The following is a 27,969-nucleotide window of genomic DNA, read 5'->3' as shown; positions in this document are numbered from 1 at the left end:
TATTCAGTCCCCCGCCCCCCTCAAAATGAACATTATATTACAACAATCAGTTACAAGACAACTTTAAATATGATTATTATTTTTTTTTTTTAAACAATGAAAACAAACCCCCAAAAACATTTCAGTAACATGGATTACAGACGGGACTTTATATGAATTATTTTAGTGAACCAAAAAAACAGCCTGTTCTGTTTCTACTGCCTTGTCCTTACGGAAATTGTCTTTGGTTTGGAGTTAGCAAAAGCACAAACAGATCTGGGATCAGGCTAACAAAATATTTCATAAACTGTTTAACATTGTTATCGTCATTACATCAATATTTGGCCCTTTGGGCTTGCTCACAGCGGCTGTCTGAAGTGGCACCCTATACAGTGCATAGGGAATACACTGCCAATTCTGACATTCCAATCTCTGACCCAACACACAACATATCAGTCTCAAATGATGCCCTATTCCCCTACGCAGTGCGCCCTATTCCCCTACGCAGTGCGCCCTATTCCCCTACGCAGTGCGCCCTATTCCCCTACGCAGTGCACCCTATCCCCCTACGCAGTGCGCCCTATTCCCCTACGCAGTGCGCCCTATTCCCCTACGCAGTGCGCCCTATCCCCTACGCAGTGCGCCCTATCCCCCCTACGCAGTGCGCCCTATCCCCTACGCAGTGCGCCCTATCCCCCTACGCAGTGCGCCCTATCCCCCCTACGCAGTGCGCCCTATCCCCCCACGCAGTGCGCCCTATCCCCTACGCAGTGCCCCTATCCCCTACGCAGTGCCCCTATCCCCCCTACGCAGTGCCCCTATTCCCCTACGCAGTGCCCCTATTCCCCTACGCAGTGCGCCCTATCCCCCTACGCAGTGCGCCCTATCCCCTACGCAGTGCCCCCTATTCCCCTACGCAGTGCGCCCTATCCCCCCTACGCAGTGCGCCCTATCCCCCTACGCAGTGCGCCCTATCCCCCTACGCAGTGCGCCCTATCCCCTACGCAGTGCGCCCTATCCCCTACGCAGTGCGCCCTATCCCCCCACGCAGTGCGCCCTATCCCCCCTACGCAGTGCGCCCTATCCCCCCTACGCAGTGCACCCTATCCCCCACGCAGTGCACCCTATCCCCTACGCAGTGCACCCTATCCCCTACGCAGTGCACCCTATCCCCCTACGCAGTGCACCCTATCCCCCTACGCAGTGCGCCCTATCCCCCTACGCAGTGCGCCCTATCCCCTACGCAGTGCACCCTATTCCCCTACGCAGTGCGCCCTATTCCCCTACGCAGTGCGCCCTATTCCCCTACGCAGTGCACCCTATCCCCCTACGCAGTGCACCCTATCCCCCTACGTTGGTGTGTTAGCCTGTAGCGTCCGTGCTGAAGAACACCGGAGGTAGTGATGACCAAGCCTTCAGAGAGGTTTCTTTCATTACAGACTTCAGCCTGTGATCTGTGAACAGAGTGAGGGAGGGATGGATAGAAAGATGGATGACTCGTCTCTGTTCCCATCCTCCTCTACCATGGAGGTGTTGTTACCACAAGGAGGGTGAGAGACAGGCCTCTCCCCTCCACTAGTCTCTGTTCCCATCCTCCTCTACCATGGAGGTGTTGTTACCACAAGGAGGGTGAGAGACAGGCCTCTCCCCTCCACTAGTCTCTGTTCCCATCCTCCTCTACCATGGAGGTGTTGTTACCACAAGGAGGGTGAGAGACAGGCCTCTCCCCTCCACTAGTCTCTGTTCCCATCCTCCTCTACCATGGAGGTGTTGTTACCACAAGGAGGGTGAGAGACAGGCCTCTCCCCTCCACTAGTCTCTGTTCCCATCCTCCTCTACCATGGAGGTGTTGTTACCACAAGGAGGGTGAGAGACAGGCCTCTCCCCTCCACTAGTCTCTGTTCCCATCCCCCTCTACCATGGAGGTGTTGTTACCACAAGGAGGGTGAGAGACAGGCCTCTCCCCTCCACTAGTCTCTGTTCCCATCCTCCTCTACCATGGAGGTGTTGTTACCACAAGGAGGGTGAGAGACAGGCCTCTCCCCTCCACTAGTCTCTGTTCCCATCCTCCTCTACCATGGAGGTGTTGTTACCACAAGGAGGGTGAGAGACAGGCCTCTCCCCTCCACTAGTCTCTGTTCCCATCCCCCTCTACCATGGAGGTGTTGTTACCACAAGGAGGGTGAGAGACAGGCCTCTCCCCTCCACTAGTCTCTGTTCCCATCCCCCTCTACCATGGAGGTGTTGTTACCACAAGGAGGGTGAGAGACAGGCCTCTCCCCTCTACTAGTCTCTGTTCCCATCCTCCTCTACCATGGGGTTGTTGTTACTACAAGGAGGGTGAGAGACAGGCCTCTCCCCTCCACTAGTCTCTGTTCCCATCCTCCTCTACCATGGAGGTGTTGTTACTACAAGGAGGGTGAGAGACAGGCCTCTCCCCTCCACTAGTCTCTGTTCCCATCCTCCTCTACCATGGAGGTGTTGTTACCACAAGGAGGGTGAGAGACAGGCCTCTCCCCTCCACTAGTCTCTGTTCCCATCCTCCTCTACCATGGAGGTGTTGTTACTACAAGGAGGGTGAGAGACAGGCCTCTCCCCTCTACTCGTCTCTGTTCCCATCCCCCTCTACCATGGAGTATCTCTCACAGGGGTTAATGTTACACCATGCAGAGGGCAGAGAGACGGGACAGGAGAACGCACAGGGAACGGTTTCCATGACGTTACGCTCCAGGAAGTTAAACACGGGGTTCCACCAGGTCCTTGACAGGTAGTTGTTAGATGCCCCACGTAGAGCCTGAACACAAAATGTAAAGATAGTTTATTATATTTTCTAAACCAAAGAAGAAGTATACAGATTGAGAGGTTTTTCTTTTCAAAAAGGACTCGTGTAATAAAATCCATTGGATTTCTAGAGACAGACGTGAATCACAAAGCTCAGAGTTAATCAGCATGAACTAAAGAGAACATCTCCAATCAGTTGAGGCTGTAGTGTGACGTAACTATCCAGACACACAGCAACCATCATGTCAATACTATATATATATATATATATATACACACATAGCCCACAGCAACCATCATGTCTAGACACCCAGGTAGGATAAATATATATATAGAGCAACCATCATGTCAATACTACATATCTAGATGATGGTTGCTGGGGGCTGTGTGTATTTATCCTACCTGTGTGTGTGTGTGTGTGTATATATCCTACGTATATATATATATATATCTATATCTCTATCTATCTACATCCTACCTGTGTGTTGGCCATGGTGTGATACCACCAGAAGAGTATATATCCTACCTGTGTGTTGGCCATGGTGTGATACCACCAGAAGAGTATATATCCTACCTGTGTGTTGGCCATGGTGTGATACCACCAGAAGAGTATATATCCTACCTGTGTGTTGGCCATGGTGTGATACCACCAGAAGAGTATATATCCTACCTGTGTGTTGGCCATGGTGTGATACCACCAGAAGAGTATATATCCTACCTGTGTGTTGGCCATGGTGTGATACCACCAGAAGAGTATATATCCTACCTGTGTGTTGGCCATGGTGTGATACCACCAGAAGAGTATATATCCTACCTGTGTGTTGGCCATGGTGTGATACCACCAGAAGAGTATATATCCTACCTGTGTGTTGGCCATGGTGTGATACCACCAGAAGAGTATATATCCTACCTGTGTGTTGGCCATGGTGTGATACCACCAGAAGAGTATATATCCTACCTGTGTGTTGGCCATGGTGTGATACCACCAGAAGAGTATATATCCTACCTGTGTGTTGGCCATGGTGTGATACCACCAGAAGAGTATATATCCTACCTGTGTGTTGGCCATGGTGTGATACCACCAGAAGAGTATATATCCTACCTGTGTGTTGGCCATGGTGTGATACCACCAGAAGAGGCGTGATGTAATAAAGTAGGCGAAGACAACATCAATGCTGTAATGCTCATGACCAATCAGGATACAGACCACGCCCACAGCACTTAGCAACCAGCACAACCACACGTACCACCACATCTTCTTGGGGGAGTCTGAGGAGGTAAACAAATAAACATAGTTACAACACAACCTCACGTGTCAATTGTTTTTGCCCCTATTTTCCAGATTTAGTCAAAAAAATATCCCATTTCCCAATTCGAAATACATTTATCAGAGCCTCACAGGACTGGTAAATATACTACATTACCAAAAGTATGTGGACACCTGCTATTATCTAACATTAGGTAAATATAGTACATTACCAAAAGTATGTGGACACCTGCTATTATCTAACATTAGGTAGAAACACTACATGACCAAAAGTATGTGGACACCTGCTATTATCTAACATTAGGTAGAAACACTACATGACCAAAAGTATGTGGACACCTGCTATTATCTAACATTAGGTAGAAACACTACATGACCAAAAGTATGTGGACACCTGCTATTATCTAACATTAGGTAGATACACTACATGACCAAAAGTATGTGGACACCTGCTATTATCTAACATTAGGTAGATACACTACATGACCAAAAGTATGTGGACACCTGCTATTATCTAACATTAGGTAGAAACACTACATGACCAAAAGTATGTGGACACCTGCTATTATCTAACATTAGGTAGAAACACTACATGACCAAAAGTATGTGGACACCTGCTATTATCTAACATTAGGTAGATACAATACATGACCAAAAGTATGTGGACACCTGCTATTATCTAACATTAGGTAGATACACTACATGACCAAAAGTATGTGGACACCTGCTATTATCTAACATTAGGTAGATACACTACATTACCAAAAGTATGTGGACACCTGCTATTATCTAACATTAGGTAGAAACACTACATGACCAAAAGTATGTGGACACCTGCTATTATCTAACATTAGGTAGAAACACTACATGACCAAAAGTATGTGGACACCTGCTATTATCTAACATTAGGTAGAAACACTACATGACCAAAAGTATGTGGACACCTGCTATTATCTAACATTAGGTAGATACAATACATGACCAAAAGTATGTGGACACCTGCTATTATCTAACATTAGGTAGAAACACGACATGATCAAAAGTATGTGGACACCTGCTATTATCTAACATTAGGTAGAAACACTACATGACCAAAAGTATGTGGACACCTGCTATTATCTAACATTAGGTAGAAACACTACATGACCAAAAGTATGTGGACACCTGCTATTATCTAACATTAGGTAGAAACACTACATGACCAAAAGTATGTGGACACCTGCTATTATCTAACATTAGGTATAAACACCACTACATGACCAAAAGTATGTGGACACCTGCTATTATCTAACATTAGGTAGATACAATACATGACCAAAAGTATGTGGACACCTGCTATTATCTAACATTAGGTAGATACACTACATGACCAAAAGTATGTGGACACCTGCTATTATCTAACATTAGGTAGATACACTACATGACCAAAAGTATGTGGACACCTGCTATTATCTAACATTAGGTAGAAACACTACATGACCAAAAGTATGTGGACACCTGCTATTATCTAACATTAGGTAGATACACTACATGACCAAAAGTATGTGGACACCTGCTATTATCTAACATTAGGTAGATACACTACATGACCAAAAGTATGTGGACACCTGCTATTATCTAACATTAGGTAGAAACACTACATGACCAAAAGTATGTGGACACCTGCTATTATCTAACATTAGGTAGATACAATACATGACCAAAAGTATGTGGACACCTGCTATTATCTAACATTAGGTAGAAACACTACATGACCAAAAGTATGTGGACACCTGCTATTATCTAACATTAGGTAGAAAAACTACATGACCTAAAGTATGTGGACACCTGCTATTATCTAACATTAGGTAGAAACACTACATGACCAAAAGTATGTGGACACCTGCTATTATCTAACATTAGGTAGAAACACTACATGACCAAAAGTATGTGGACACCTGCTATTATCTAACATTAGGTAGATACAATACATGACCAAAAGTATGTGGACACCTGCTATTATCTAACATTAGGTAGATACACTACATGACCAAAAGTATGTGGACACCTGCTATTATCTAACATTAGGTAGAAACACTACATGACCAAAAGTATGTTGACACCTGCTATTATCTAACATTAGGTAGATACACTACATGACCAAAAGTATGTGGACACCTGCTATTATCTAACATTAGGTAGAAACACTACATGACCAAAAGTATGTGGACACCTGCTATTATCTAACATTAGGTAGAAACACTACATGACCAAAAGTATGTGGACACCTGCTATTATCTAACATTAGGTAGAAACACTACATGACCAAAAGTATGTGGACACCTGCTATTATCTAACATTAGGTAGATACACTACATGACCAAAAGTATGTGGACACCTGCTATTATCTAACATTAGGTAGAAAAACTACATGACCAAAAGTATGTGGACACCTGCTATTATCTAACATTAGGTAGAAACACTACATGACCAAAAGTATGTGGACACCTGCTATTATCTAACATTAGGTAGATACAATACATGACCAAAAGTATGTGGACACCTGCTATTATCTAACATTAGGTAGATACACTACATGACCAAAAGTATGTGGACACCTGCTATTATCTAACATTAGGTAGAAACACTACATGACCAAAAGTATGTGGACACCTGCTATTATATATCATTAGGTAGAAGCACTACATGACCAAAAGTATGTGGACACCTGCTATTATCTAACATTAGGTAGAAACACTACATGACCAAAAGTATGTGGACACCTGCTATTATATATCATTAGGTAGAAGCACTACATGACCAAAAGTATGTGGACACCTGCTCGTCGAACATCTCATTCCAAAATCATGGGCATTAATATGGAGTTGGTCCCCCTTTGCTGCTATAACAGCCTCCACTCTTCTGGGAAGGTTTTCCACTAGATGATGGAACATTGTTGAGGGGACTTGCTTCCATTCAGCCACAAGAGCAGTAGTGAGGTCGGACACTGATGTTGGGCGATTAGTCCTGGCTAGCAGTCTGCATCCCAATTCATCCCAAAGGTGTTCGATTGGTTGAAGTCAGGGCTCTGTGCAGACCAATCAAGTTCTTCCACACCAATCTCAACAAACCATTTCTGTATGGACCTGGCTTTGTGCACAGGGGTATTATCATGCTGAAACAGGAAAGAGCCTTCCCCAAACTGTTGCCACAAAGTAGGAATCATCTAGAATGGTCCCAGGTTAGAGAGGCCACAGTCCCCCGACCCAGTCCCAGGTTAGAGAGGCCACAGCCCCCCGACCCGGTCCCAGGTTAGAGAGGCCACAGTCCACCGACCCGGTCCCAGGTTAGAGAGGCCACAGTCCCCCGACCCGGTCCCAGGTTAGAGAGGCTACAGTCCCCCGACCCGGTCCCAGGTTAGAGATGCTACAGTCCCCCGACCCGGTCCCAGGTTAGAGAGGCTACAGTCCCCCGACCCGGTCCCAGGTTAGAGAGGCCACAGTCCCCCGACCCGGTCCCAGGTTAGAGAGGCCACGTCCCCGACCCGGTCCCAGGTTAGAGAGGCCACGTTCCCCCGACCCGGTCCCAGGTTAGAGAGGCCACAGTCCCCCGACCCGGTCCCAGGTTAGAGAGGCTACAGTCCCCCGACCCGGTCCCAGGTTAGAGAGGCCACAGTCCCCCGACCCGGTCCCAGGTTAGAGAGGCCACAGTCCCCCGACCCGGTCCCAGGTTAGAGAGGCCGCGGCCCCGACCCGGTCCCAGGTTAGAGAGGCCACAGTCCCCCGACCCGGTCCCAGGTTAGAGAGGCCACAGTCCCCCGACCCGGTCCCAGGTTAGAGAGGCCACAGTCCCCCGACCCGGTCCCAGGTTAGAGAGGCCACAGTCCCCCGACCCGGTCCCAGGTTAGAGAGGCCACAGTCCCCCGACCCGGTCCCAGGTTAGAGAGGCCACAGTCCCCCGACCCGGTCCCAGGTTAGAGAGGCCACAGTCCCCCGACCCGGTCCCAGGTTAGAGAGGCCACAGTCCCCCGACCCGGTCCCAGGTTAGAGAGGCCACAGTCCCCCGACCCGGTCCCAGGTTAGAGAGGCCACAGTCCCCCGACCCGGTCCCAGGTTAGAGAGGCCACAGTCCCCCGACCCGGTCCCAGGTTAGAGAGGCCGCAGTCCCCCGACCCGGTCCCAGATTAGAGAGGCCACAGTCCCCCGACCCGGTCCCAGGTTAGAGAGGCCACAGTCCCCCCGACCCGGTCCCAGGTTAGAGAGGCCACAGTCCCCCGACCCGGTCCCAGGTTAGAGAGGCCACAGTCCCCCGACCCGGTCCCAGGTTAGAGAGGCCACAGTCCCCCGACCCGGTCCCAGGTTAGAGAGGCCACAGTCCCCCGACCCGGTCCCAGGTTAGGGAGGCCACAGTCCCCCGACCCGGTCCCAGATTAGAGAGGCCACAGTCCCCGACCCGGTCCCAGGTTAGAGAGGCCACAGTCCCCCGACCCGGTCCCAGGTTAGAGAGGCCACAGTCCCCCGACCCGGTCCCAGATTAGAGAGGCCACAGTCCCCCGACCCGGTCCCAGGTTAGAGAGGCCACAGTCCCCCGACCCGGTCCCAGATTAGAGAGGCCACAGTCCCCCGACCCGGTCCCAGATTAGAGAGGCCACAGTCCCCCGACCCGGTCCCAGGTTAGAGAGGCCACAGTCCCCCGACCCGGTCCCAGGTTAGAGAGGCCACAGTCCCCCGACCCGGTCCCAGGTTAGAGAGGCCACAGTCCCCCGACCCGGTCCCAGGTTAGAGAGGCCACAGTCCCCCGACCCGGTCCCAGGTTAGAGAGGCCACAGTCCCCCGACCCGGTCCCAGGTTAGAGAGGCCACAGTCCCCCGACCCGGTCCCAGGTTAGAGAGGCCACAGTCCCCACTAGAGGGGTGACCTCCTTTCTGTAACACTTCTCTATTTCCTTATTAAATAAGAATCTCAGTATTTACACCGAATAAACAGGTGAGGGCTACAGAGCGTGTGTGTGTGTGTGTGTGTGTGTGTGTGTGTGTGTGTGTGTGTGTGTGTGTGTGTGTGTGTGTGTGTGTGTACACGTACACTCTTGGATAAACAGGTATGCCAGTGTGAGGGTTACAGTGTGTCCACTGTAGAGGAAGTCTCCACACATGAGATGCCCCCCGGTGATTGACAGGCCTCCTCCACTAATCAGACCCAGAATACGCCACACCATCCCTTCAGAGTCTCCATAAAGCTAGAAAGGGGGGGGGGAGAGAGGTTTAGTTAACAATGGACTGATCCTGGATTAATTAACATACTGCAATGGATTGATCCTGGATTATTAAACATACTGCAATAGACTGATCCTGGATTATTAAACATACTGCAATGGACTGATCCTGGATTATTAAACATACTGCAATGGACTGATCCTGGATTAATTAACATACTGCAATGGACTGATCCTGGATTAATTAACATACTGCAATGGATTGATCCTGGATTATTTAACATACTGCAATGGACTGATCCTGGATTATTTAACATAGTGCAATGGACTGATCCTGGATTAATTAACATACTGCAATGGACTGATCCTGGATTAATTAACATACTGCAATGGACTGATCCTGGATTAATTAACATACTGCAATGGACTGATCCTGGATTAATTAACATACTGCAATGGACTGATCCTGGATTATTCTATGCATAATTTCTGTTGATGCTATGCATTGGCCAATAGAGCCCCACAGTGGAGGTGTCATAATACCCATAAAACCTAGCGGTCAAACAGGGAAATGGTTCCAATAGTTTTTCCCACCATAGATTTTTTCCCCCATAGGGGATTTTTAGAAACACTTAAAATAAGGGCTGTGTTTCATGTAGGCTTAACCCTGACGTGGCATTTTGATAACCATGCAAATCTCTCTATAACAAGGTGACTATTTCCCTGTTTGACCGCTAGGCTTTATGGGTATCATGACTCATCATGTGGTATTCAATGAGAGGCTTTGAAGCTACCGGTCGGCCAAATTGGCCCTACCTAGTAGGAGCAGTCTTCCATAGGAATGAATGGAATTCTACAGGATTTCAGTTAAAACTTTCATGGACGACATTAAAATGTATTTTATTATTATTTGTTGTTGTGGGAACAGTAACATTAGTGCTTTCTAAAATTAAAGGAAAAAGTTTTCATATATATATATATATATGAAAACTTTTTCCTTTAATTTTCAGTCCATGGGACCAACACTTTACATGTTACGTTTATATTTTTGTTTAGTGTGTATATGTCTACATTTTGTTTTAGTCACATGTTCTATTCCAGACACCTTAATGCTTCTAAATTAGATTGTGAGATAAACATATATATATATATATATATATATATATAAAAATAAATAAATATATATATAAATAAATAAATATATATATATATCTCACAATCTAATTTAGAAGCATTAAGGTGTCTGGAATAGAACATGTGACTAAAACAAAATGTAGACATATACACACTAAACAAAAATATAAACGTAACATGTAAAGTGTTGGTCCCATGTTTCATGAGAAATAAAAGATCCCAGAAATGTTCCCATATGCGCAAAAAGCTTATTTCTCTCAAATTTTGTGCACAATTTTGTTTACATCGCTGTTAGTGAGCATTTCTCCTTTGTCAAGATAATCCATCCACCTGACAGGTGTGGCATAATCAAGAAGCTGATTAAACAGCATGACCATTACACAGGTCCCATGTCGCAAGGATCTGTACACAATTCCTGGAAGCTGAAAAAGCTGAAAATGTCCCAGTTCTTCCATGGCCTGCATCCTCACCAGACATGTCACCCGTTGAGCATGTTTGGGATGCTCTGGATTGACGTGTACAACAGCGTGTTCCAGTTCCTCACCAATATCCAGCAACTTCTCACAGCCATTGAAGAGGTGTGGGACAACATTCCACAGGCCACAATCAACAGCCTGATCAACTCTATGTGAAGGAGATGTGTAGCGCTGCATGAGGCAAATGGTCTCACCAGATACTGACTGGTTTCCTGATCCACACCCCTACCTTTTTATTTTAGGTATCTGTGACCAACAGATTCATATCTGTATTCCCAGTCATGTGAAATCCATAGATAAAGATCTAATGAATTCTATTTAAATTGACTGATTTCCTTATATGACCTGTAACTCAAATCTTTGAAATTATTGCATGTTGACTTTATATATATTTTTTTTGGGGGGGGTTCAGTATAAATGCATTTCTGTAGATTCCCCCAAAAATATATTTTACAAAAATGGTGTGGAGTGCCAAGATGCAGACCCCTACATCAGTCATCTAGTCTCTATATGAATCATTGTGTACCTTGGGAGCGCAGGTGAAATGTCTGCCAGGTACAGGCAGCGTGGTGATATACATGGTGACACAACGGTACATGTACAACGTTCCAATCATGAAGAAACACCTTCGACCAATGATGGACCTGGAGGGGGAAGTTACCACAATTAGAACAGCACAGTCTAAACCAATAGTCTAAAAAATAAAAAACACAGTTAGGTCACAGTGGTTATAACAATGTATACAGACATAATATAACATTTAAAAAAAAAATGTCTCTATTCCTTTGAAACTTTTGTGAGTGTAATGTTTACAGTCTATTGTTAATAAAAAAAAATAAAAAAATTAACTTGCTTTGTCAAATGTAAACATGTGTTTCCCGTACCAATAAAGTTCTTTGAATTGAAAGAAAGATAAGGATTTGAGAGAGAGAACAATAGAGAATGATGTACTTGTGTTTGAATTGAAAGAGAGAGAGAGAATCATGTACATGTGTTTGAGGAAGAGAGAGAGAGAATCATGTACTTGTGTTTGAGGAAGAGAGAGAGAGAACGATAGAGAATGATGTACTTGTGTTTGAGGAAGAGAGAGAGAGAACGATAGAGAATGATGTACTTGTGTTTGAATTGAAAGAGAGAGAACGATAGAGAATGATGTACTTGTGTTTGAATTGAAAGAGAGAGAACGATAGAGAATGATGTACTTGTGTTTGAATTGAAAGAGAGAGAACGATAGAGAATTATGTACTTGTGTTTGAATTGAAAGAGAGAGAACGATAGAGAATTATGTACTTGTGTTTGAATTGAAAGAGAGAGAACGATAGAGAATGATGTACTTGTGTTTGAATTGAAAGAGAGAGAACGATAGAAAATGATGTACTTGTTTGAATTGAAAGAGAGAGAACGATAGAGAATGATGTACTTGTGTTTGAATTGAAAGAGAGAGAGAGAATCATGTACATGTGTTTGAGGAAGAGAGAGAGAGAATCATGTACTTGTGTTTGAGGAAGAGAGAGAGAACGATAGAGAATGATGTACTTGTGTTTGAGGAAGAGAGAGAGAGAACGATAGAGAATGATGTACTTGTGTTTGAATTGAAAGAGAGAGAACGATAGAGAATGATGTACTTGTGTTTGAATTGAAAGAGAGAGAACGATAGAGAATTATGTACTTGTGTTTGAATTGAAAGAGAGAGAACAATAGAGAATTATGTACTTGTGTTTGAATTGAAAGAGAGAGAACGATAGAGAATTATGTACTTGTGTTTGAATTGAAAGAGAGAGAACGATAGAGAATTATGTACTTGTGTTTGAATTGAAAGAGAGAGAACGATAGAGAATGATGTACTTGTGTTTGAATTGAAAGAGAGAGAACGATAGAGAATTATGTACTTGTGTTTGAATTGAAAGAGAGAGAACGATAGAGAATTATGTACTTGTGTTTGAATTGAAAGAGAGAGAACGATAGAGAATTATGTACTTGTGTTTGAATTGAAAGAGAGAGAGAACGATAGAGAACGATAGAGAATGATGTACTTGTGTTTGAGGAAGAGAGAGAGAGAATCATGTACTTGTGTTTGAGGAAGAGAGAGAACGATAGAGAATGATGTACTTGTTTGAATTGAAAGAGAGAGAACGATAGAGAATGATGTACTTGTTTGAATTGAAAGAGAGAGAACGATAGAGAATGATGTACTTGTGTTTGAATTGAAAGAGAGAGAACGATAGAGAACGATAGAGAATGATGTACTTGTGTTTGAATTGAAAGAGAGAGAGAACGATAGAGAACGATAGAGAATGATGTACTTGTGTTTGTGGAAGAGAGAGAGAACGATAGAGAATGATGTACTTGTGTTTGAATTGAAAGAGAGAGAACGATAGAGAACGATAGAGAACGATAGAGAATGATGTACTTGTGTTTGAATTGAAAGAGAGAGAACGATAGAGAACGATAGAGAACGATAGAGAATGATGTACTTGTGTTTGAGGAAGAGCCACTGTATGAACCAAAGTCCCACCAACACCATCCCGTTGACTTCGGTTACCGTAAACGCCCACGGTACACGGTCCACATAGTCAAAGAACTTATCCGGTAACGGCGGACTGACCGATTTATCCGGTACCCGTTCGTGTACGACGGTGATGATGACGGTGGTCAGAATGAGGTTGAATAACGCGTACACAAACGCCACCCCTGTTTTCCACCATTCCCGCGGCAACCGGTTGCTACGGCCTTCCGGTACCGAAATCTTGATGTAGTCGCTGTGTTTCCGGAGACCGTTGCTAAGCGACCGAATCAGCCGGCTGGATTTGCTGCTAGCTCCGCCGCTAGTCCGTCGGTCGTCCTGGTTAAGCTTGGCGTTAGGGATGTGGTCCGTTATCGTTGATGAGGAAGGGTTGCCGTTGGGGACGATGTGAGGAGGTGGCGGCTGGGACTCCATTGTCACAGAGACCTCAAGGTGGTAGTGGCCTCTAGTTGGTTTCTCCTCATCTTCGTGCATCAGTTCTGGGGTGAATATTTTTGGAGACACTCAACCAGCCAATCAGCAGGCTCCAAACACGTCCTTTAACCAATCAGTAGTCTCCAACAAACAACAAAAAGTATAATCCAGAAACTTCCAGCAAGGTGTAACCTCCGACCTCCGATAATGTTTGGTGGGTTAGAGGTACCTGATCAATGTGATCAATAATCCTATCAGTTCTAGTCTGGTCAAATAAATCAGCTCTGAGGGTATCAACAAATGTCAAGAGAGCTTTGGAAAACACCTGGAAAAACACAAGAACACAGACATCAGAAACTGCCCAGGAGACTAGAACCTGTTTCTACCTGATCAAATAAAAAAAGGAAGTGAAATGTACAAAAGAGGAAGGAAGGGGTGAAAACCTGTTCCACAGGCAATAGCTAGCTAGCTCAGGAGGTTGGTGTCACCTTAATTAAATTGGAGAGGACAGGCTCGTGGTAATGGCTGGAGCGGAGTCAGTGGAATGGTACCAAATACATCAAACACGTGGTTTCCATGGTTTGATAACATTCCATTCCATTCATTCCGTTCCAGACGGTATTATGAGCTGTCCTCCCCTCAGTAGCCTCCACAGACAGACAGGCTGTGCTCTCAGAGCTCTCAGGGGCAGTTTACCGGACACATTTATAAGCCTAGTTCTAGATTTGAAAGGCTTTCTTAATGTGCCCTATTTAAAATGCTTTTTTAGTCCAGGACTGGACTTTGATCTGTGTCTGGGGGGGAAACCCAGCCCTCAGTGGTCAGAGAGGACAGGCTGGTAACATGGTGTGTTCTCTTCTATCTGAACTCTCTGTACAGTCACACTCAGTCAACACAGGTGAGAAATGGTCCCTTCCTACTTGTAGGAATGTTGGTTTTGACTCAAGAGTAACCAGAGAGAGAAAGAACCACACCTTAAAAACTCTCACACACATTCCTCACTCTTTAAAACCACAGGTGATTTCACACACACACACACACACACACCCACACACACACACACACACACCTCGGTGTGCTTTATTAGTGTTGTTGAAGCAGAACAATGAGGAGTTCAGACTGCTACAACAACTGGCAGGATGGAGGAGGGAGGGAGGAGGGAGGAACGGAGGGAGGAGAGGGGAGGGGGAGGGAGGGAGGAGAGAGGGAGGGAGGGAGGGAGGGGCAGAAGGGCTATTCAGAGAATGTGAATCACAATGCACTCATCTAAAACAATGACATTACCTAGGTAACTAAACAACACTGTTACGCAACACACACACAGTTGGAGAAAAGTATAGTGAGTGAGTGAGTGAGTGAGTGAGTGAGTGAGTGAGTGAGTGAGTGTACTCAAAAAGCTACAAATCATTTTTCTCCAGATCATATCTGGCCTGCATGTTAATGTGTGACTGACCCCCTCTAATCCACCCCCCCTCTTTCTCCCATTTTACTCTAATCTAAACCGTCTTTCTCCCATTTTACTCTAATCTAAACCGTCTTTCTCCCATTTTACTCTAATCTAAACCGTCTTTCTCCCATTTTACTCTAATCTAAACCGTCTTTCTCCCATTTTACTCTAATCTAAACCGTCTTTCTCCCATTTTACTCTAATCTAAACCGTCTTTCTCCCATTTTACTCTAATCTAAACCGTCTTTCTCCCATTTTACTCTAATCTAAACCGTCTTTCTCCCATTTTACTCTAATCTAAACCGTCTTTCTCCCATTTTACTCTAATCTAAACCGTCTTTCTCCCATTTTACTCTAATCTAAACCGTCTTTCTCCCATTTTACTCTAATCCACCCCCCGTCTTTCTCCCATTTTACTCTAATCTAAACCGTCTTTCTCCCATTTTACTCTAATCTAAACCGTCTTTCTCCCATTTTACTCTAATCTAAACCGTCTTTCTCCCATTTTACTCTAATATAGGGTTGCAAAGGGTCGGAAACTTTCCAGTAAATTCATCAACAACAACAAAAAAGTTAGTTTATAACATTGAACTTTTTTTTTGTGGGATACACATAAGGCAATTCTAGTTCTTGTGGCATATTTTGATTAAACTATCCCCAATTCAATGGCATTGCAACCCTCTACATGTACAGTATACTCTACCATCACATGTACAGCTGATATATGAAGCATGAATCAGTTCAATTAGACATTGAACATGGACCCTGTATGAATCCTGGATCTATAGCTGTCAAGACAGGTTTTAGTACAGAGATCTCAGAAAACGCAGTGTGACTACATAACGTTTTGTGTGTCTTTATGTTACGGGGTGAAAACTGTTTGTTTCCATGGGCAACGCAAATCCTAAATAATAAAAATGAACAACAGAGCGCTTCTAACTGAAAATCACCCGTCATTAACATGGTTCTTCAATAGTTATAATACTTGTTTGGATGCGCATTTGGTGTCGAGCGTGTTTAAATTACAGTGATATTGTCACACATCATCTGACCCAGGAAGGATTATTTTAATTTTTTAATTTTTTTAAACTACAGTCAAGTGTGGAACAGCTGTTGTGATTGGGCATGAGATGCAACAACCGTGCTGGGGGGGGGGGAAATGAAATGGAGGTGTTGGAGAGGAATGTCCAGAATATTTTGGCGTCTCTTTCATTATACAGACTCTGGATCCATGTTGGATCTAATATCCCTTGTGATATTGACCATCTGTTGTTGTCTGCTTGATTTACAGCATCAAGGTACATTTTTTTTTTATACATTTTTAGTCATTTAGCAGACGCTCTTATCCAGAGCGACTTACAGTAGTGAATGCATACATTTCATACATTTTTTTTTCTTCTCCGTACTGGTCCCCAGTGGGAATCGAACCCACAACCCTGGCGTTGCAAACACCACGCTCTACCAAGTGAGCTACACGGGACCACGTATTTTCATATGGATTGGACACCAAGTCTACTGTCCAGATAGACAATTGCAGCAACACCAAAGGCTTTTCCTATGAATTATTCTGGATATTATCATAGCTGTGGAAAGTAAGAGTGCTGCAACACCCCCTGAAAAATCTGGGGGGAAAAAATTAAAAATGTTTTGAAAAAAATATATTTTTTTCCCTTCACAAAAGTAGTGCATCTAATGACAACATCTAATGCTGGCTTCGACTTGGCTTTCCATACAAATCCTATCATTAAAAAAAAAAGAAACCTGCTTTTTTGGTCACTTTGTGGTGAGAAAAACAGCGATGGTGAGATTAATGCTACCACTATTTATTTATTATGTGTTCCTGTGTTGGCCACATTGGATCCTTGGTGATGTTTCTGGAGCATATATATATATAGTCAGGCAATGTCCCCATTATTCCCTCATAGTTTAGAATGCAAGAACAATTAGAACGTCAACTAGAACGTCAATTAGAACGTCAACTAGAACGTCAAGGCCTAAAGAAGTATTCTTAACATGATAATGGCCTACTTTTTATTTGACACTTTTTGCATGTTTTTTTTTTGGGGGGGGGAAGAGGTCTATTAGACCCTATACACAACACACACACACACACACACACACACACACACACACACACACACACACACACACACACACACACACACACACACACACACACACACACGCTTATAATTTATATAAGTGTATAACATTGAGGTCCTTGAAAATTACCATTAAGTGCTTGAAAAAGTACTTGAATTTGACTTGTCAATGCCTGTATGAACCCTGCTTATTAAAGGACGTATTGTACTAGATCTGTGTTGTAAAGGTGACGTTATGGGACAATTTGTATATATTTTCACTTTTGGTAAACATGTAGAACTGCATAAAAAAAAAAAAACATGTTTTGTTTTAAACCATTATTTGTTTTTTATTTTTTAAATACAATAAAAAAAACGTTGATCCCAATGTCACACATTGGCTCAAGTATTAATAGAAAGATCCATCTATACTAATAGAATCTGACACGGTAGTTCGAGGCCTGTGGAGGTCCGTTGCCGAGTTCAAAACAACTGGACACTCGGGAAAAATACAAAGTAAAATCATGACGTCAGTGATCTTCAGGTACGGAAGTCTAGAAAGAGGCCCGAGTTGGAATTCGGAGTTGGATGACCATTCAAATCGATTTTTTTCCCCCAATCGGAGCCCCTTTTTCTCCCCCCTCTGAGTTCCCAGTTGTTTTGAACGCTCGGAAGACGGAGATTACCGAGTTCCGGGTTGTATTGAACGCGACATCATTCACAAGCCACAGTGAAAGCGGTAGGACAGGAGAGGAGAGAGGGGTGTAAAATCATTACGGAAACCGGTTACAGTTTAATTAAGAAGCAAAACAAAGCAAAACCAGACTTTCTATTGGACACATTCAGCTAGGTCCCTCCCCGTGGCGTAATGGAATACTACTCACAGTAAACTACCCTTCCCTTTCTCACCGCCATCACCACCACAACATGAGGGTATATAGAACAAATATCATATTTTTCACCGGGCGATAATAACATGAAGGATTTAAGTAGGTGAAATAGAAATTAGGAGTCCTCTGTGTTTAAGTACTGGAAATAGTTAGGTCTTTAATATCTGAATATTCGACCACAAAGCCAGTCAGAAGCAATTCACCTGTTGAAAGGTGAGCTATGGCTACCGACAACACCTTCTCTAAACTCTTAAAACTTTTTACCTGCGCTCTTAGGGAAATGAAAATAACAAACGTTCTCAAATTAGGCTAATTAAACAATGTATCCCCGGCAAAAAAAACAAAAAAAACCAGCTTACCTCTCTGTTCAGTAACGTCAAAGTTGGAAAGAAATGTGTAACCTTTTTAGTGTTGCTCCTCTGGGTTGAGTTGTCTTCTCTACCTTGGGTGTGTAAATCACAACTCCCCTCCTGCCAGACAAGACACGCCCCCTTCTGCAAAACACGCCCCTATAGCTGCCTATTACAGCTCAGCAATTATCACCACAGTAACAGTGGATGTACATTTCTATATATATATATATTTTTTTTATAATAATAATAATAGCGCAATTTCATATAAAAAGGTGTCGATTATATTTAAAGGTCTTTAAAAAAAATGTAAATCTTCAGACAGAAAACAGGTTCTCGCTGTCCAAATAAGGCACACCAAGGCCACTCCCCCCGGCAGTGAGTCACTTCTCGCAAAACTATCCGCCCGTTCCAGAACGGTTGTTAAAGCTCGAGCTCAAATGACTCACCGTCCCCAGCCGTCATCACGAGGGACTGTCTTGTCCATGACTCCGCAGGGGCATAACACAAGTAATTCAGAGCAGCTGTTTAGTTAACGTTTCACCTCCGCTCTCTAATTTACTTTTAAGATGAGGCTACCCCGTGACTGACTGGACAACACCACGAGTCCAAATGGAACCCTATTCCCTATATATAGTGCACTAATTCTGACCGGAGCACTTTGGCACCCTATTCTCTATATAGTGCACTAATTCTGACGGGAGCCCTTTGGCACCCTATTCCCTATATTTTTTAAATATTATTTTTTAACATTTTAGTCATTTAGCAGACGCTCTTATCCAGAGCGACTTACAGTAGTGGCGTGATGTTTTGATAACCATGTAAAATCATGGGAGTAAATAGAGCCGAATATATTGATAAAAGTCACCCTGTCCAAAGATATTTACATGGTTATGAAAAAGTCACGTCAGGGTAAACCTACACAAAACTCAGCCCTTATTTTAACTGTTTAAAAAAAAATCCCTATGGAAAAAATGAATGGAGGAGTAAGGCTTGGAAACATTTCCTTGTTTGACCTTTAGGGGGCTCTGTACAGTGAAGACGGAGGACATGAGTTTTGAGGCACTGTGCTATTTTCACCACCAGATGGCGCCATTGGTCAAATAAAAATATATTTGGAGTGTTGGAACAGACTGTGCCATGCAATTACACATGGAACCAAAGTATTCACTCCCTCCCTTCCTTCCTCCCTCACCCTCAAAATTTTACATTCTAGTAATTTAGCAAATGCTCTTATCCAGAGCGACTTACAGGAGTAATTAAGGTTAAGTGCCTTGTTCAAGGGCACACCGACAGATTTTTCACATAGTTGGCTAGATGGGATTCAAACCAGTGAAATTTCAGTTACTGGCACCGACATTCTTAACCGCTAGGCTACCTGCCGCCCCTCTATACCCCCTCTTTCTCATGCACACTGATGTTCACTGAGTGATAAGGAGTGACTAAACAGTATATCTTTAGAGAATGATAGTGTCTCCGGCCCAAATGTTTCCCTATTCCCTATATAGTGCACTCTGGTCAAAAGTAGTACACTCTATAGGGAAATGGGAGTCATTTGGGACGAAGAACGAGTTCTAGAGAGGTCAAGGGAGTATTGGAGATGTGTCCTATTTAAACTAGTATGGTTCATAACACCATACCTGTCTGTTAGCTACTAACTGTTGACAGATTCCCCTCCAGGTCCAGACTATAACACCATACCTGTCTGTTATCAACATTAGCCATGGTGGAGGGAAGGGCTGGGGTCACTTTGAAATGTCCTTGTTTTCGAAAGAAAAGCACATTTTTGTTGTCCATTAATAAAATAACATCAAATTGATCAGAAATACAGTGTATTTCTTCTGAAACTCGTCAGTCTATTCTTGTTCTGAGAAATGAAGGCTATTCCATGCGAGAAATTGCCAAGAAACTTAAGATCTCGTACATCGCTGTGTACTAATTCCTTTACAGAACAGAGCAAACTGGCTCTAACCAGAATAGAAAGAGGAGTGGGAGGCCCCGGTGCACAACTGAGCAAGAGGACAAGTACATTAGAGTGTCTAGTTTGAGAAACAGACGACTCACAAGTCCTCAACTGGCATCTTCCTTAAATAGTACCCTGCAAACCACCAGTCTCAACGTCAGCAGTGAAGAGGCGACTGCAGGGATGGCTAGTGTATATTTTCAATGACTTCTTATTTAATAAGCTCAAAAGGAGAAACTATGTCAATAACAACAACAAAAATCTTAAATTCAAATTGACCCCAACCCTGATGGAGAGAGACAGAGATGAACTACTTGAACCGTATTAACAGGTTTAATATCACCTATAGGCCTGTTGACCTTTCCCACCGGCGCACAAACGTCAATTTAACGTCTATTCCACATTGGTTCAACGTAATTTGATTGAAATTAGGTGGAAACACTGTTGATTCAACCAAGTGTGCACCCCAGTGAGATGTTCTTTTCTTGAAGACACAGATGTCTTCGTTTCTGGTCTCAAGAACAGCTGCAGTCTTATTTTAGTCCCCCGTCTCTCCATACCTTCCCCCTACAGATGTAAGATCTTAATTTGAGCCAGTTAGCTACAGCAGGAAAATAATCCTTGCGGCAACAGGAAATGTGAAGTATCATGTGGATATGGCTCTAATTAAAGGTGCGCTATGCAGTAATCCCTTCGTCATTTCCTGGTTGCCATAACTTTATTAATTCGCCTAATTTCAGTTTATGTGACAAAACAAGCAGTTATTGTGTAGACAATCAAATCACATGAAATCAAATTGTATTTGTCACATGCGCCGAATACAACCTTACCATGACTATGCTTACTTACAAGCCCTTAACCAACAATGTACAATCTAAACCGCTGTGACATATATTTTCCATAACCAAAAATATTGTACTGTATTTTCAGCTGTTTAAAGCTGGTGCACAAAACCTAAAGTAAAAAAATTCAAAAACTGAACTTGAGCACGGAAGCGTAGAAATATTGCACATAGAACCGTCTTCTAATACTTGCTTTGAATGAGAATGACAGATCTATAACTCACATTTCTATGTGAATTTGGTCGGGTCGCCCCCCCCCCAAAAAAGTTGCATAACGCAGCTTTAATGGACATGTTTTGTAGGGGTTGATACATTTTTCGTTAGGACCAAATCATATCTGACATTTTAAAGTGGAAATTACAAACTTTCCTTGGATTTTTCTTTCTTTTTTTTTTTTACAAGTTTGCATTTCCTGATAGGAACATTCTCAGCAACAAAATAGTGATCAAATTATGATCCTACATCTGTAGATTTCCCCCTTCCTCTCCCTGAACCCGACCCTGCCACGGGTGGTATGCGGCCAAGGCTGCATGGCCCAGTGCACTACAGGCTCATGTCATGGCACGCAGGGAAAGATGCGGAGGAGCGGTGCGGCCGCAGACTGGAGCGAACTTGATCCGTGAGCGCACCTGCTGTTGTGCTTAGTTGAAGAATGTCAGCTATGTGGGAGAGAGAAGGAGAGAGGCAGAGACAGAGACAGAGGGAGAGAGGAAGAAATTGATTGGGGGATAGAGAGAGGAGTGTTAACCCCAGATGTCAGTCGGTCAGTTGGCCAGTTTTGTCCAACGCCTCTGCAACTTCTCTCTCTACCATGGCGGAAAAGCATAACCCACCCCACCACAAACACAGGTAACTACTTTTATACCCGTCTTCTCTCTCTGTCAACCTAGCATTGAGCCTGGAGCTGTAGGACCTGCTCTTCTTCTCTCTCTGTCAACCTAGCATTGAGCCTGGAGCTGTAGGACCTTCTCTTCTTCTCTCTCTGTCAACCTGCATTGAGCCTGGATCTGTAGGCCTATGAGTTTTGATAGCTTACAATGACAAAACTGTAGCATATAGTGTCTGTAGAACTATAAAGTGTCAATATAGGTCTATATAGTGTCTATATAGGGTCTATAGGTCTATATAGTGTCTATATAGTGTCTATAGGTCTATGTAGTGTCTATATAGTGTCTATATAGTGTCTGTAGGTCTATATAGTGTCTGTAGGTCTATATAGTGTCTATAGGTCTATATAGTGTCTATATAGTGTCTATAGGTCTATATAGTGTCTATATAGTGTCTATAGGTCTATATAGGGTCTATATAGTGTCTATAGGTCTATATAGTGTCTATATAGTGTCTATATAGTGTCTGTAGGTCTATATAGTGTCCATAGGTCTATATAGTGTCTATATAGTGTCTATATAGTGTCTATATAGTGTCTATATAGTGTCTGTAGGTCTATATAGTGTCTATATAGTGTCTATATAGTGTCTATATAGTGTCTATATCGTGTCTGTAGGTCTATATAGTGTCTATAGGTCTATATAGTGTCTATATAGTGTCTATATAGTGTCTGTAGGTCTATATAGTGTCTATATAGTGTCTATATAGTGTCTGTAGGTCTATATAGTGTCTGTATAGTGTCTGTAGTGTCTATATAGTGTCTATATAGTGTCTATATAGTGTATATATAGTGTCTGTAGGTCTATATAGTGTCTATATAGTGTCTATATAGTGTCTATATAGTGTCTATATAGGTCTATATAGTGTCTATATAGTGTCTATATAGTGTCTGTAGGTCTATATAGTGTCTATATAGTGTCTGTAGGTCTATATAGTGTCTATATAGTGTCTATAGTTCTATATAGTGTCTATATAGTGACTATAGGTCTATATAGTGTCTGTAGGTCTATATAGTGTCTATATAGTGTCTATATAGTGTCCATATAGTGTCTGTAGGTCTATATAGTGTCTATATAGTGTCTATATAGTGTCTGTAGGTCTATATAGTGTCTATATAGTGTCTATATAGTGTCTGTAGGTCTATATAGTGTCTGTATAGTGTCTGTAGTGTCTATATAGTGTCTATATAGTGTCTATATAGTGTCTATATAGTGTCTATATAGGTCTATATAGTGTCTATATAGTGTCTATATAGTGTCTGTAGGTCTATATAGTGTCTATATAGTGTATATAGGTCTATATAGTGTCTATATAGTGTCTATAGTTCTATATAGTGTCTATATAGTGTCTATATAGTGACTATAGGTCTATATAGTGTCTATATAGTGTCTATATAGTGTCTGTAGGTCTATATAGTGTCTATATAGTGTCTGTAGGTCTATATAGTGTCTATATAGTGTCTATAGTTCTATATAGTGTCTATATAGTGTCTATATAGTGTCTATATAGTGACTATAGGTCTATATAGTGTCTGTAGGTCTATATAGTGTCTATATAGTGTCTATATAGTGTCTATATAGTGTCTGGAGGTCTATATAGTGTCTATAGGTCTATATAGTGTCTATATAGTGTCTATATAGTGTCTGTAGGTCTATATAGTGTCTATATAGTGTCTATATAGTGTCTATATAGTGTCTATATAGTGTATGTAGGTCTATATAGTGTCTATAGGTCTATATAGTGTCTATATAGTGTCTATATAGTGTCTGTAGGTCTATATAGTGTCTATATAGTGTCTGTAGGTCTATATAGTGTCTGTATAGTGTCTGTAGTGTCTATATAGTGTCTATATAGTGTCTATATAGTGTCTGTAGGTCTATATAGTGTCTATATAGTGTCTATATAGTGTCTATATAGTGTCTATAGGTCTATATAGTGTCTATATAGTGTCTATATAGTGTCTGTAGGTCTATATAGTGTCTATATAGTGTCTGTAGGTCTATATAGTGTCTATATAGTGTCTATAGTTCTATATAGTGTCTATATAGTGTCTATATAGTGTCTATATAGTGACTATAGGTCTATATAGTGTCTGTAGGTCTATATAGTGTCTATATAGTGTCTATATAGTGTCTGTAGGTCGATATAGTGTCTATAGGTCTATATAGTGTCTATATAGTGTCTATATAGTGTCTGTAGGTCTATATAGTGTCTATATAGTGTCTATATAGTGTCTGTAGGTCTATATAGTGTCTGTATAGTGTCTGTAGTGTCTATATAGTGTCTATATAGTGTCTATATAGTGTCTATATAGTGTCTGTAGGTCTATATAGTGTCTATATAGTGTCTATATAGTGTCTATATAGTGTCTATATAGGTCTATATAGTGTCTATATAGTGTCTATATAGTGTCTGTAGGTCTATATAGTGTCTATATAGTGTCTGTAGGTCTATATAGTGTCTATATAGTGTCTATAGTTCTATATAGTGTCTATATAGTGTCTATATAGTGTCTATATAGTGACTATAGGTCTATATAGTGTCTGTAGGTCTATATAGTGTCTATATAGTGTCTATATAGTGTCTGTAGGTCTATATAGTGTCTATAGGTCTATATAGTGTCTATATAGTGTCTATATAGTGTCTGTAGGTCTATATAGTGTCTGTATAGTGTCTGTAGTGTCTATATAGTGTCTATATAGTGTCTATATAGTGTCTATATAGTGTCTGTAGGTCTATATAGTGTCTATAAAGTGTCTATAGGTCTATATAGTCTCTATATAGTGTCTATATAGTGTCTATATAGTGTCTGTAGGTCTATATAGTGTCTATATAGTGACTATAGGTCTATATAGTGTCTATAGGTCTATATAGTGTCTATATAGTGTCTATATAGTGACTATAGGTCTATATAGTGTCTATAGGTCTATATAGTGTCTGTAGGTCTATATAGTGTCTATATAGTGTCTATATAGTGTCTATAGGTCTATATAGTGTCTATATAGTGTCTATATAGTGTCTGTATAGTGTCTATATAGTGTCTATATAGTGTCTATATAGTGTCTGTATAGTGTCTGTATAGTGTCTGTAGGTCTATATAGTGTCTATATAGTGTCTATATAGTGTCTATATAGTGTCTATAGGTCTATATAGTGTCTGTAGGTCTATATAGTGTCTATAGGTCTATATAGGGTCTATATAGTGTCTATATAGTGTCTATATAGTGTCTATATAGTGTCTATATTGTGTCTATATAGTGTCTATAGGTCTATATAGTGTCTATATAGTGTCTATATAGTGTCTATATGTCTATATAGTGTCTATATTGTGTCTATATAGTGTCTATATAGTGTCTGTAGGTCTATATAGTGTCTATAGGTCTATATAGTGTCTATATAGTGTCTATATAGTGTCTAAAGGTCTATATAGTGTATATAGGTCTATATAGTGTCTATATGGTGTCTATATAGTGTCTATATAGTGTCTATAGGTCTATATAGTGTCTATAGGTCTATATAGTGTCTATATAGTGTCTATATAGTGTCTGTAGGTCTATATAGTGTCTATATAGTGTCTGTAGGTCTATATAGTGTCTATATAGTGTCTATAGGTCTATATAGTGTCTATAGGTCTATATAGTGTCTATATAGTGTCTATAGGTCTATATAGTGTCTATATAGTGTCTATATAGTGTCTGTAGGTCTATATAGTGTCTATAGGTCTATATAGTGTCTATATAGTGTCTATATAGTGTCTATATAGTGTCTATAGGTCTATATAGTGTCTATAGGTCTATATAGGGTCTATATAGTGTCTATATAGTGTCTATATAGTGTCTATATAGTGTCTATAGGTCTATATAGTGTCTATATAGTGTCTATATAGTGTCTATAGGTCTATATAGTGTCTATATAGTGTCTATATAGTGTCTATATAGTGTCTGTAGGTCTATATAGTGTCTATATAGTGTCTATATAGTGTCTATAGGTCTATATAGTGTCTATATAGTGTCTATATAGTGTCTATATAGTGTCTATAGGTCTATATAGTGTCTATATAGTGTCTATATAGTGTCTATATAGTGTCTATAGGTCTATATAGTGTCTATATAGTGTCTATATAGTGTCTATAGGTCTATATAGCGTCTATATAGTGTCTATATAGTGTCTGTAGGTCTATATAGTGTCTATATAGTGTCTATATAGTGTCTATATAGTGTCTATAGGTCTTTATAGTGTCTATATAGTATCTATATAGTGTCTATATAGTGTCTATAGGTCTATATAGTGTCTATATAGTGTCTATATAGTGTCTATAGGTCTATATAGTGTCTATATAGTGTCTATAGTTCTATATAGTGTCTATATAGTGTCTATATAGTGTCTGTTTAGTTTCTGTATAGTGTCTATATAGTGTCTATATAGTGTCTGTATAGTTTCTGTATAGTGTCTATATAGGGTCTATATAGTGTATGTAGGTCTATATATGGAGCTGGAGCTGGTCTCTGACTGTTGAGGCTGGAGCTGGAGCTGGTCTCTGACTGTTGAGGCTGGAGCTGGTCTCTGACTGTTGAGGCTGGAGCTGGAGCTGGTCTCTGACTGTTGAGGCTGGAGCTGGAGCTGGTCTCTGACTGTTGAGGCTGGAGCTGGAGCTGGTCTCTGACTGTTGAGGCTGGAGCTGGCCTCTGACTGTTGAGGCTGGAGCTGTCCTCTGACTGCTGAGGCTGGGGCTGGAGCTGGTCTCTGACTGTTGAGGCTGGAGCTGGAGCTGGTCTCTGACTGTTGAGGCTGGAGCTGGAGCTGGTCTCTGACTGTTGAGGCTGGAGCTGGTCTCTGACTGTTGAGGCTGGAGCTGGAGCTGGTCTCTGACTGTTGAGGCTGGAGCTGGAGCTGGTCTCTGACTGTTGAGGCTGGAGCTGGAGCTGGTCTCTGACTGTTGAGGCTGGAGCTGGTCTCTGACTGCTGAGGCTGGAGCTGGAGCTGGTCTCTGACTGTTGAGGCTGGAGCTGGTCTCTGACTGTTGAGGCTGGAGCTGGAGCTGGCCTCTGACTGCTGAGGCTGGAGCTGGTCTCTGACTGCTGAGGCTGGAGCTGGTCTCTGACTGTTGAGGCTGGAGCTGGAGCTGGTCTCTGACTGCTGAGGCTGGAGCTGGTCTCTGACTGTTGAGGCTGGAGCTGGTCTCTGACTGTTGAGGCTGGAGCTGGAGCTGGACTCTGACTGCTGAGGCTGGAGCTGGTCTCTGACTGTTGAGGCTGGAGCTGGAGCTGGTCTCTGACTGCTGAGGCTGGAGCTGGAGCTGGTCTCTGACTGTTGAGGCTGGAGCTGGAGCTGGTCTCTGACTGTTGAGGCTGGAGCTGGAGCTGGTCTCTGACTGTTGAGGCTGGAGCTGGAGCTGGTCTCTGACTGTTGAGGCTGGAGCTGGAGCTGGTCTCTGACTGTTGAGGCTGGAGCTGGTCTCTGACTGTTGAGGCTGGAGCTGGAGCTGGCCTCTGACTGCTGAGGCTGGAGCTGGTCTCTGACTGTTGAGGCTGGAGCTGGTCTCTGACTGCTGAGGCTGGAGCTGGTCTCTGACTGTTGAGGCTGGAGCTGGAGCTGGTCTCTGACTGTTGAGGCTGGAGCTGGAGCTGGTCTCTGACTGCTGAGGCTGGAGCTGGAGCTGGTCTCTGACTGTTGAGGCTGGAGCTGGAGCTGGTCTCTGACTGCTGAGGCTGGAGCTGGAGCTGGTCTCTGACTGTTGAGGCTGG

The 27,969-nt window shown here is 42.5% G+C and overlaps 2 protein-coding genes across 3 annotated transcripts in view; one reads left to right on the top strand and one right to left on the bottom strand.

The window, feature by feature from the left end:
* Positions 1–1,831: 1,831 nt before the first annotated feature.
* On the bottom strand, positions 1,832–18,681 carry LOC106578226 (phosphatidylcholine:ceramide cholinephosphotransferase 2). 2 transcript variants are annotated; one of them, XM_014156875.2, is made up of 6 exons: positions 18,543–18,681; positions 13,302–14,090; positions 11,354–11,471; positions 9,088–9,241; positions 3,239–4,029; positions 1,832–2,773 (listed from the first exon to the last, which is right to left on the bottom strand). In XM_014156875.2, exons 2-6 carry the CDS (start codon positions 13,823–13,825, stop codon positions 2,579–2,581), a joined length of 1,782 nt encoding a protein of 593 aa, XP_014012350.1. In that variant the 5' UTR covers positions 13,826–14,090; positions 18,543–18,681; the 3' UTR covers positions 1,832–2,578. The 2 variants fall into 2 exon arrangements, with proteins under 2 accessions (XP_014012350.1, XP_014012352.1); XM_014156877.2 differs by having other exon boundaries at positions 3,863–4,029; positions 18,543–18,680.
* Positions 18,682–21,998: 3,317 nt separating this feature from the next.
* The window catches only part of aimp1b (aminoacyl tRNA synthetase complex interacting multifunctional protein 1b), a 43,593-nt gene continuing 37,622 nt past the window's right edge, over positions 21,999–27,969 (top strand). The window contains exon 1 of the mRNA XM_014156874.2: positions 21,999–22,187. Coding sequence (XP_014012349.1) covers positions 22,150–22,187 — 38 coding nt within the window. The 5' untranslated portion in view covers positions 21,999–22,149. The remainder of the gene's footprint in view (positions 22,188–27,969) is intronic.

The sequence above is a fragment of the Salmo salar genome, unplaced genomic scaffold (assembly GCF_905237065.1).
Source record: "Salmo salar unplaced genomic scaffold, Ssal_v3.1, whole genome shotgun sequence".
In the NCBI taxonomy this organism is placed as follows: domain Eukaryota; kingdom Metazoa; phylum Chordata; class Actinopteri; order Salmoniformes; family Salmonidae; genus Salmo; species Salmo salar.
The sequence above is the reverse complement of the archived record's forward strand: the minus strand, read 5'-3'. Positions and strand labels throughout refer to the sequence as shown.